The sequence below is a fragment of the Mastacembelus armatus genome, chromosome 12, assembly GCF_900324485.2.
Source record: "Mastacembelus armatus chromosome 12, fMasArm1.2, whole genome shotgun sequence".
Classification (NCBI taxonomy): Eukaryota; Metazoa; Chordata; class Actinopteri; order Synbranchiformes; family Mastacembelidae; genus Mastacembelus; species Mastacembelus armatus.
Window position 1 is genome coordinate 11,509,215 of NC_046644.1, and position 11,857 is coordinate 11,521,071.

At 39.6% G+C, this 11,857-nt stretch overlaps 1 protein-coding gene across 1 annotated transcript; it reads right to left on the minus strand.

The window, feature by feature from the left end:
• Positions 1 to 1,407: 1,407 nt before the first annotated feature.
• On the minus strand, positions 1,408 to 11,822 carry osbp2a (oxysterol binding protein 2a). The gene is made up of 14 exons (XM_026297802.2): positions 11,662 to 11,822; positions 10,654 to 10,859; positions 7,046 to 7,296; positions 6,735 to 6,903; positions 5,941 to 6,061; positions 5,766 to 5,832; positions 5,478 to 5,615; positions 5,101 to 5,346; positions 4,832 to 4,952; positions 4,601 to 4,704; positions 4,239 to 4,334; positions 3,717 to 3,901; positions 3,357 to 3,577; positions 1,408 to 2,711 (listed from the first exon to the last, which is right to left on the minus strand). Exons 1-14 carry the CDS (start codon positions 11,820 to 11,822, stop codon positions 2,569 to 2,571), a joined length of 2,229 nt encoding a protein of 742 aa, XP_026153587.1. The 3' UTR covers positions 1,408 to 2,568.
• Between the last annotated feature and the right edge of the window lie 35 nt (positions 11,823 to 11,857).

Below are 11,857 nucleotides of genomic sequence, written 5' to 3' on the forward strand. Positions count from 1 at the left end.
AAAAAGATCTTATAAATAATAAAATGTACGTAGTTAAATCCATATTTTTTCCTTAAATTCACTCAAAGAGATTGGTTAAATCTCTGCTCACATGCATCTTAATGTAAAACTTTAGTTTAACTACATAGTGGAGAAGTTGACAAACATGATCAGTCTCACCCCGGAGCAGAAACCCAGTCCCAAGTGAAATGCACTGTTGGCCTCAGTGTCAGCATTGTGACAGGAAGACAATATTTAGAATCTACAAATGTAACAATACTTAGAGTCTGATAGCAAACAACAGCCCGGTGACATCTTTATCTTTTTATTTGATCTCAAAAAATGTAAATTTTCGAGGTCGTTGGGCACAAAAGGTGAGTTCACATCATGTTTCAGTCAGAGTCCACTAACAAGTAGCTAGGTGAAGAGGCTTCTCACTACAGGAGTAATAAAACACCCTAAAACCATGCATAGCTATTTGTTGCCATGGAAACCTTTGAGTTTATGTTGCATGTACTGCTACATGCAGGTAAACATAGACATACAAACACATGTGCTTTATTTGAACACCACCTTTTTTGCGTCATTAATATTATATATTGTCTTATATTCATTATTTAACTTCCCCAATATGTCATTAAGTTGCATATGATCTGCACTTAAAATCATGTATACATAAATACTGTTTAAGCAGTGACCAGGATATGAAGTATTGCAAACCATGTTTTCTTACAGTAATTAAAAATGATGTGATTCTATTCTATTTCTTGCTATATACAGGCCAAAACAATGTGCATCATGCCCTATTATAATACACAATAAGCTGGAAACGATAAGCAAACAAGTTAATATTGATTATGAAGAGAATGTATATTTACTACTAATACTGTATACACCAGTGCTGAGCCTCTCTGACTATTTTATAGATTTTAACTGATGTGTATGAATCGGACATCTTTACATAACTATCATTTATAGTTGATTGAACTCTACTAAAACATATTTTTTGTGCTGCATAAACCACCTTTCAGACCTGGGAGTATTTTCTATTCAAGTGATTGTGTAGTTTCTACTAACAAGTCCAAATAAAGCAGTGCAATTATAAAGGTTAAGACCACTGACAGGGCTAGCCAATTCTAACAGTTTTACCCAAGCAGGACAAATTTGGTCCTACTTACAAGAGACATACTGCAAAGTCAGAACATTTTGAGTAAAATTAAAATAAAGTATAATTCACCCTGAAGTAAGTCCCCTCATGAGAAAAAAATAGACTCTCAGATTGCAATAATCTCTGCAGAACCTTACAGTTGGAATAACTTAATACTTCATTACACAACTAAGGCTATAATCATCATCCAGCACCAATATTTCCCTTGCTGAAGAAAATAACCCAGGATTCATACATCGTCGTAACTCTTATGGGTGAGACTTAAGATATGTCAAGTGGAAGTCCAGTGATTTACTATTGCACTTCCGTAGAGTCTGTTGGCTCTCGTGGGAGACAAATTTAAAAAGGAGTCATCAAAATAGATGCACCGGAGGCAGAAATGTCCTGACATTTAGTCCCTGGAATTATTTCATACAATATGGGTCAAGCTCCAAAAATACTGGATCCTACATTTAAAGCAATTCACCTCAATAGTGTCTTTAGTCAGACCCTCCCATTATGGTAGAATTTCTTAAAGTTCAAGCTGAGATTATTCAAGTGATGTTGCTTAGTACGATTTAGTACGACATTATACAACTGTTTTCACTGTTTGTCATTAGTGCCCCATTAGTTTAACCAGAAACATAAATTCAAACTCGGATGGGAAGCAAAAATTACCTATAAAACAGCACGTTGTCAGTTGTCCATTCATAGAATCTACCTAAGATGGACAACTTCTATGACTTTGAAGTAGCTGCTCTTTAGAGACCAGTCAAGCTGGACAGGAATTGTAAATCCTTCAAGATAGAGTTTGTGCAATTTCAAGAAATAGAATAGTAAACATCCTCAAGAATCAGGTGAAACCAATGCGTGAAGTTCTGCTATGAAACAGCCTTTTAGCAGAGAATAAGGCTTTGTCCTTCTACAGTCCTTCCAAAGCCGAGTGTCTCTGCCACAGCCCAGCATGAGGAACAATGATGTTCCAGCTTTGAAGAGAACAAGACATTCAGTGCTTGTACCGAAAACATTTGCAGCAGTACTTGGCCTAACACTGGCCCTCAACCCCGTACACACACAATGAAGTGTGTTTTGGCGAAGAAATTATTTTTCTGTAATGTACACTGTATGTCTATCCCAACCACACACACACGCACACACGCACACACACACACACACACACAGACATATGAAGTCTACGTACTCTCGTTATTTTGTTCTCCACAATGCTGAAAAAGCGTACACGGAAACGGAGGCCATGCAAGTTAGAGAGTTAGAGCAGAAAGGAAAAGATTAGCTTGAAGCAGGAGCTTGTTTTGTGCTTCTAATTCTGGAGGCGATGGCTATTTTCAATAGTTGGCTCATTCACACACGTCAACCCGTTCCTTACATCACCAGGAACCCCCCAGCCTGTCTGACACCATGGTCTAAGAGGAAATTTTGTCTTAGAAGATCTTGGGGCATTGGCTCCAGTCCTGTCTTTCTTTGGCCTCCCAGTAGCCGCCTTTGTAGACGTAGACGCTTTCCCGTGTTGTACCTTCTGTCCGCTTCTCAAACCACACTGGTTGATAATCCTCAATGTTTTGACCTGAGGATAGAGTCAAAATTTCTTAAGATGTGGCTTAAGAAAATATCTTACTTTCTCAAGTGCTAGTGCACTCTTCATTTAGGAATGTGTGGAGTAGGGTGATTAAAATGTTTTGCTGCTTACCCAACATATTTCTTGGTGAAATTCAATTAAGGCTCGAGTTCAAGTTTCTTCAAACATTATATCACCTGATTAGTGAATTAAACCTTGACAATATTACTGTTTAAATTCATATGGACACCAATTCACGCTCTAATCTGACTTGTCAGTTACTTTCAGATCTGCACTTTAGGACAAAAGTCTGTTCAACTTCCCTTCTTTCCTTTCTGTTTGATATGATGGCAATTCTTTAAATACTGTGTATTCAACACCTCAAAAATAAACAAAATTTTACCACTACAATCCAGGGTCTCTCCCCTCACTCTCATTTTTACTAAACAAACATGAAATTATATGTGGAGATCAGCAGCCTTCTTTACAATTTAAACAGTATGTTATACAATAGTTTTGAATGTAGTTGCTGCCATTGCCAATCAAAGTATATCAATAACATCAGCACAGCATCAATGTGCTTGATGTGAATGCTGTATAGCAGGTAAAAAGCAGAATCATCTTTCCTCTTCTTGTTGGTTTCCTTGAGCTTACCTTCCTCTAAGGCCTGATTGGCTTGTGCCTCTCTTCTTTTCCTCTCCAGTCTCTGACGCTCCTCCAGACGCTGCTTCTGGGCATTTGCTTCATCCCACAGACCTGCCTCCATTAGCCGCTGGTCTGGCCTCATACGACTGTCAGTGGGTGCGACACCCTCTTCTGGCTCATTCAGAGTCAGAGCCAAGGAGGAGAAAAAATGCATGTTCTCTGCATTGTCTCTGGAGAACAGAAGAGACAATACATTAGGCCAAAGGGTCACATAGAGGGAGGTGGGAAAAGGAGAAGACAGATCACATTAGAAATCCTACACAGAATCACCCAGATGTGGTAGAAATGTGTTTCATAAGTTAAACCTACGGGAGAGGATATTTCTTCCACAACACTTTAGGCTGAAGTGTCTGATAAACTGTCTTTTGTTTGCCTTCAGATCCTCCGCATCCCTGGCTGCTGTCTACTATTTTGGCACTCTCCATCTTGTTGTCCCAGGTTCCTGACAGGATGTAATGGGCTGTGCCATCTCTGTCCTCCACCACTCCTGTCACCTACGACACACAAGAAGAGATCAGTTACATGTGCATTCTTACATGCAGCTGGGCTCTGCTTTACTACGCCTTCAGAGTGTTCAGCATGTTAGAGTACATCACACATAACAAAGGTTAAAGTGATTATATATCAGGAAATTCAAGTTGTTTCAATGTAGATTAGAATTTCATAAAATCTTAAGAACCAATAATAGTCAAGAATGATGCTAGGTTTGATAACACAATGTTAGTATGGATGTTCAGCACAGACTTGTGTAGCTGTGGATTTTTGTCTTTTGGCAGTGAAGACAACCAAAGATGCTGTCCCTCACAGAATGAAAGGGTGCTTCAAACTTACTTTACGTGGGACTTCTCTGGAGAAGTAGCTGTAGGGGGAGAATTTCAGACGGCAGGTGTCCTTGGTAGTAGTGTTTACAATGTCAATGTCCCCAGACTGTCAACAGCAACAGACAGGAAGACAGCAAGAAAACAGATGTGACTTAAAACTGCACTGCATGATCACTTACTTTACTTTCCTCAGCAATGCTCAAAGCAGAAAATGCTCATTTAATTCCTGAACAGTTCTTTTCTTTCTGTTATCTAATTCTGCTTTTAATTTTTAGGTAGTAATAATTTTTGTTTTTTTTCCTAAAAATAAGCACAAATTTATATACAAAGCCTGAGACAGATTGAATCTTTTAACAGCTGAGAGGAACACACCTGATCAATCCAAAGTTTTCCCACAATAATGTTGTGCACTGTCGAAGTCACTTTGCTCCACACATAGTGGTTTCCGCTTGAGTGGAACTGCAAGTGAATGTTTCCTGCCACATAGAGAAGGAAGACATACAACCATCAGAAAGGTGGCATTTCAGATATATATTACACTGTGTGCTATATATTGTCAGCTTGAACTGCATCAATATTAATTGACTTAAACCTGTTTCATACCTAATGGCATGATAGAAATGTATTTCCCACGAAATTTGCTGTCAATAGTGATATGCTGCCACAGGGTCCATCCTCTCTGTGATGTCACATGGTGAGCAGCAGCTGGTGGATGATGACTGACCTGAGAGTTAATGGTATCAGCTGGTATGAGCAGGGGCAATGTAGACATCATACTGTATTTATCATTCTGTTCTTCCCTATGGGCTAATTTGAAAAACAAATTTGTGCATGTAAATACAATTAACAAAATGTTTATGCTGTTGGCTCACTTGCTCGGAGATGGAGCGATAACCATACTCCTCCAGTCTGTCTAGCTCGTAAGTCTCCCCCTGCAGAGGGTTGAATGGCTTGGCTGTACGATGGACTGTGGTTGAGTAGGAGGAGACAGAAAAGGCAGCCACCAGGCACATCTGCTCAAGGGAGGAGTCACAGCGAGCTGCCCGGTCCAGAAGCTCGCTGTACTCCAGATCCTCAGTCAGGCGCTGCAGCATTGACAGTGGCTCATTGAAGTTTACCTGGAATCACACATAGACACAAAAAGTTTCTTGTAAGTGGTGCAAATTATTGCATGTGCAAAATACACATTTTCTTAGATTTATATGTAATAAAAACTATATTACAAACAATTAGTATGTTTTGGATTTACAGGCATGGGGATCTTGGACAGGTCTTTGCCAATGCAATTCTTCATGATGCTCCAGAGGTTGAGAGAGTAATTTGGTTTGTCAGGAATACGACTGCGTCTTGTTTTTCGGAGCTGTGTGTGGTTTGTGCCTGAGGTATCCTGAAAAGAACACAAAGATTTAGTTTATGTAAGAAATAAAACGCACAAAGCAAAGGAGTGATAAGTACAGATGATATTTATCTGCTTCTAAGTGAGCTAAATAAAAAGTTTAATTAACTTAATACACACAAAAATACTTTGGGGACCTACATTCTCATTGTGAGTCCAGTCATTGGGTACTCCTCCACTCATCATACTCTGATTGCTCCCTGAGCGCCTAAGAGAAAGCAGTTTTTTTCTTTTTAAATGCAATTCAAAGTAACAGTGCTGCTGACTGATTTAAATATCAGCTCTGGGTTTACTCTGTATGGACATGATGTCTCACTTGTGCTGTATGCTGCCACTAGCAGTCACAGTAATGAATGCAGGAGACTCCTCCATGGCATCAAAGAACTCTGCCTCATCATTCTCATCACTTGCATCCCCCTCCTGAGACCGATCCACACCTACAGCAACAAACACAGACAATTACGATATAACTTGCAACATGTATGAAATATTTATAGATTGGCCTATAGTAAAGTTAGCTAAAGCCTGTTTTTTTATTGAGATTTGATCTAACTTCATTATTATTCCTTCCTGTTTGACAGTGATGCAACAACGGTCCAAGCAGCAAATATCTGACCCATTTAGAGCTCTGTATTATTTGCTCTGTGAGTTAAACACATTTAGGGAATATCTCTTAATATCCAGATTACTTGTGTTTTATCCTTTGCAGCTGTGATTTAGATAAGCTGCAGTCTTGATTACATGTATAAGTTGTAAGCACTGTATAAGTATGTAACGTCACCCATAAATGTCTACAAAATTACCCCAAAAATATATATACCGAACAGAAAAAACATGCTGACAATAAGGCCTCACATGAAGGCTCTCTCTGGTTGAAATGATAATAAGAAATTTTAATTGAAAGTCCTTTTCAATTAACACATATGATACTGTAATTGAAACACAAAAGCAAACACTATAACATTAGACTTATCACTAAGTAGTTTAAAACATTTTGGTTGTGAGGTGTTATACATATAACTGGCCAGATGAGGGCCCTATTCTTAGTTTGTAAGACAAGAACTTCACAGAACAGCTTGGATGTCTAAGAGACAGTGTGATGTGTCTCACCAGTATATGAGGTGGGATTCTCCCTCCAGGCTCTCTCTAAGCTGTTGTGCTGTTTGGCTAACTGTTCGATGGTCTCCTCCAGATGGTGGCGCTGTTCCCTCTCATACTGCAGGGCCTTCTGCCACTTTCTACTGTGAGATTCTGCTACGTCCAGAAAGTCACGACAAGCCTGAGGTGTAAACGAAACACACATCAAAAAAATGCTTGCAGAGCCCTCAAGATGCATTTCCTCATTAAAAGAGACACTGCAACTGATCTGTCTCCCAATTACGGTATTTATATATTCTGGCAGAGGATCTATGTGAACTCACATTGATCATAGCATTGGAGGTGATGCGGAAGAGGGTGGCTCGCTCATTAACAGTTTTCACTTTGTCAGTGCTCTCAGCGGATCCACGCAGGTCCTCAAGTTCGCTGAGGGAGCGCTGGAGGGCGGCACCGTGCTTTCCGATCAGCTCATTACAGGTGCTCAGGTCATCTAGCTTGCTGGCCAGAGTCTTGAGCACCCCTTGTGTTAGGGCACGGTCCTCTTGAGGAACAGGGGCTTCATCTCCAGAGTCATCTTCACACAGAGGAAATAAAAGTAGTGCATATTTGACATACTTCACAAGAGATGCTGAGATACCATTAGAGACAATTATGTCCAAACAATCTGGGTATGTTTTATTCACTGTAGTAAATAGTATATGGGGAGTCTCATCAGACAGACTGAGATATTTTAAACACTCTAAATATAGATTGAGATGAGCAGAGGCAGTGTTAGCAGAGACGGGTGGAGGAAGATAAAAACACTTCACACCTGGACCCCCCCCCCCCTTCCTAAAACATAGGATCAGAAAGCTGTGAATGAACACAGTTGCCCTGGAAACATCGGTCTGTGCAATCAGAAGCTTCGGCTATTTTTAGAAAAGCGAGAAAAAACGATGACGCACTATCCTTTTCCTCCTCTCCATGCCCCTTATTGGCACGGACTAAACCATCACTCTCAGGGTTTTTAGAAGAACAGGGAGACTGGACCGATGTCAGATATGACATTATTTTAAAATTCTCCAACAATGTGAATGACTCCAACATTTGTTATCATTCCTTCCAGATCATGTTTCCCTTTAACATGCAGACAAAACATTTTTCTGTATCTTCTTGGTCTACTTCTCTCTGTGGATAAATGTATACACATTTTTATACACAGCTTGAGTACGAAGCCTTGGGATCTTGGCTAGACTTCTAAATAAATCCTAAGGCTTTAAATAGTGTTTGTCTGTGCAATATGTGTTTGTAGTAATAGACCTGCCAAAGAGTCTGTGGGCTGGGGAGGGTAATGAAACAAACTGTGCTCTACTGAAGCCTCACAGTGAAAGAAACATATCATTAGGTCACTTTAAAAAGCTCTACTGATATTAGTACAAATTTAGATAATGCGTGGTCTCATACTTTTGAATGTCGTAAGTCTGTACACCAATAATCCTGCTTAAAATACAAATAACTGCCTTGTACTGTATCTAATGGAACATTTCTTCTCTTCTGAACAAACTGTGTTTAATCTGAAAACTCCCGAGCATTTTGACTGAATCTAGGCCAGTGTCTGCATTATCTGTAAGTACCAATGCACAGAGACAAACTACAACGCCCTATTAGAGGGGAAAATCAAATAACAACAACCAGGACAAACTGGATCAACAAAGTCTCAGGAGGAGAAGATTAAAATGAGTGGTTAAAAAAAACAAAAAAAAACCTTAATGCCATCTGTAATGGTTTCATGACCCATATACAGTGAGTGAGAAGGATCTCACGTGATGTTTAGAGTTCAAGGTGTCAGGACACTAGATGATGAATTTGGGAGCTGGGTCCATCTGCCGTTCAAGATGTAATGTGTAGACATCCCGTGTATGTGAAAGTGCTCCTCTTCCTAAACCAATAATTATGTAATAAAGATGTACATGTAGGGGGAAACATACTGGTCTAGCATGTGTACTAGAATACCAGAGAGTCTGGGACAAATTGGTGACTCATCGTTGAATCATGAAAACACACCCACAGGTGACAGAGGGAGCACCAATATGTGCACAGTGTAGGAAGTGAGAACTAGAGTTTTGAATCAGTGGATGCACAGCTAACACAATGATAATCTGAATGTAATGTGTTAAAAGCACTACCTGAATTACAGTTTCCTGCTCTGTAAACGTTTAATTGGATTCACTCTCACTGTCACATATGTTGATCTTTCAACTAAATATTTAATGCTAGTTAGAGAAGGACAAAATTACAGCATTTTACATATCATTATTGTAGAAAACACAAAGCTTGTAGTGACCATGTGCTAGCTATTACAAGATAGGTACCTGATAACATGTGCAACATCACCTTATATATTGCTGTTCTAATCCACTTTAATCTAATTCATTTACCCTGCTACTACTGTCATTAAGACCACAATGAAAGGCTTAAAACAATAATCTGTAATCACATTACACACTTCACCAAAACACACAAAGATTTGTGTACAGTCTTTTACATCAACAGTAATATCAGCGTGATGGGATATTGACACACAAAACCTAATCAAGATAAAAGTGACACTACTGGAAAGACAATATTTGAACAATGGAAACCTCAAAAAGCAAACAGGTCTGTGTAAAATCTTCTAAAGGGACTTAGCTCTTTAAATACTACTTAGTATTTTAGCTAAATCACTACCAGTATGGCAAAATCTATTGCTATATAATGGTACAGCATAAACACCTCACACATCAGTCATCATCTCCATATGCTAATATGGTCAGAGTAACACACAAACACTGATTTGCATCTTGCAGATACAAACCTTTCACTGAGCATTAAAGGACGAACCAAGGCACATGAATTATATCATTGATCATAGGGATGATTAATCCTGTAACAAGTAGTATTTAACCCTGAGAATTACCTACAAAGCAAATTCTCTCCTATAATAAATCTTACCAGCACAGTTACAGACATTCCCACAGATTGCAGCACTAGGTGACTGCAAAACTTACTGAACTCCAGACGCTTACAGACATACACATGCATGAGAGCATGCAAGCAGCTTGTATCATAATTATCATTTTTTTGTTAATGAAATAACAAACACGTTACTTACAAGGTGACACTCGTTGAAATGGCTGCACTCATGTCTATTATCCTCAGTGTATGGTGAAAAATGTTTTCAATGAAAATCCTCACACCCTCCTGCTCTCTTTTTTCAACTCCTCCTGCTACCAGAACAGGAGGAGGAGTCTAAAGGAAGGTCATTTCATTCAGCTCATCACTGGCGTCATACTGAAGGACATGGGAGGGAGGGAGGAGATAGAGTGGGAGGGAGGTGGTAGCTGCTTGTGTGTTTGTGCACATTTGTACAAAAGCTAAACAGAGGAAGGAGGGAGAGAGAAAAAAACCCAGTGCGGACATTTGTTCCTAGTTATATTATATTATATTATACCATGAAGGAATAAGTAATCTAATTTTATATGAAGTAATTAAATGCTGCTTTCACATTAAATCACACACTTGCTCCAAGTTACCCTCTGAAGAGCTTGAACAACACTGCCCTCTTGTGGCCTGTTGTTTACATGACATTGAAGACTACAAAGGAAAAAAACATGCATTTAGGTAAGTGGGTCTTGGATGCATGAGTCTGCATTCAGGTTGCAGCTATAATTAGATGATCTGCTTCAGATTTTCTCAGGTGAACCACGCTGTTCCCCTTAAGTAGAAATTCTAGCATGTTATTTTCTTAAAACGTGCAAGAAAATAAAATCTATGGCAAAGAAATATTAGTTCTTCTATTTATAAATGTGGCCATTTTATTAATTTGTACTACTTCTACAGCTTGAATAAAACTTGAACAAACAATAAACATAAATGCAAATATATAGTACTGTCTGCAACATAGGGGTCCCACCTGAGTGATGCATGAGGAGAGTGGCATTAGCCTTCGCCTGCTGCAGGGCTGACACCCATCGCTGACACTCTCCCTCAGAGGTGGCCTTTAGGTGGTAACTTCGTCCTCCGCTGGTTAACACCAAGTGGCAGGTGTCACCCACCTCAATGTGTGCTGTTGCTAAGGGAATGGTGCCCCGGCAAGTGTGTGCCATCTCTGCCTGAGTCCTGAGGGAAGTCAGCATAAACTGAGTTGTTAATAGTAGCAGAACAAAAGGGATGAACACTCCAGACTCTGCTCGGCTGCATGTTTCATGTGCATCATTTATGAAATGAGGCCACTCTGTATTTAAATGACTTCAAAGTAGTTTACCGCAATACGACACAAAATCCAGCCTCACCAAATGAAACCTTTCCCCTAGAGACGAGCATTAACCAACATTTCCTGTGTTTTGACAACACGCACACAGTTTATCACTCCTCTACATGATCATGAGCTCTTTCATATAGAGTCCACATATTATGGCACTGTATGTTTCTCACAGGTAGTTTGATGTTCCACTATATTTCAGAGGATAGACCTGACACTGCATAACATGTATGTAATTCATAGGCTACATGGTAAAACTGTTTGTATAGTAATATACAAATATCCCCAGATCCTTTATTTCACAAAGACAAACTTTTACCTTTGATTTCTAATGATGCATTTTATTCTATGACCTATTTATCATTGTGGACACTGAACAGGTCCTTTGGGGGGACCCTGCATCTCTCTCTATTTTTAAAAAACGTTATTTTAGAGTTAACACTACATCAAACCAAATTATCATCTTGTACCTATGACTCAGGTGGTTTTGGTTGTTGCTAATCTGGCAACATTCAGGACACTCCCTCTTCTTCCGGACAACAGACAAAAAAAAAAAGTTGTTTTTTTTATTTAAGAAAAACAACAACACTTTTTCAACAGATCACATCTGGCAACATGTTCCTGTGTAATTAATAAATGAATGATGTGAGGCGTTGTTACCTGTAGTAAGACAACAGGCCATTACTGAGGACGAACCACCGCCGCTGGTAGCCCTTCAGGTAGTTGGTCCACTTAAAGAGCCAGCCTCTGTAGGTGTCCGACCCGGGCAGGTGGAGCCCCGGGAGGGTCGGGGAGGGCAAACTCTTCACCAGCTCGTTCATTTGCTCCGTTAATGTGAGTTCAGCGGGACGGACGG

What these genes read in the sequence shown, in the direction of transcription:
- osbp2a (XM_026297802.2), bottom strand. Translation starts at nt 11,822, where the DNA reads ATGAACGAGCTGGTGAAGAGTTTGCCCTCCCCGACCCTCCCGGGGCTC. An exon ending in GAATCCCACCTCATATACTG is followed by an intron (nt 6,062 to 6,734) that starts GTGAGACACATC and finishes TTGTTGCTGTAG; the next exon opens with GTGTGGATCGGTCTCAGGAG. An exon ending in TGTCCAAGATCCCCATGCCT is followed by an intron (nt 5,347 to 5,477) that starts GTAAATCCAAAA and finishes GTGTGATTCCAG; the next exon opens with GTAAACTTCAATGAGCCACT.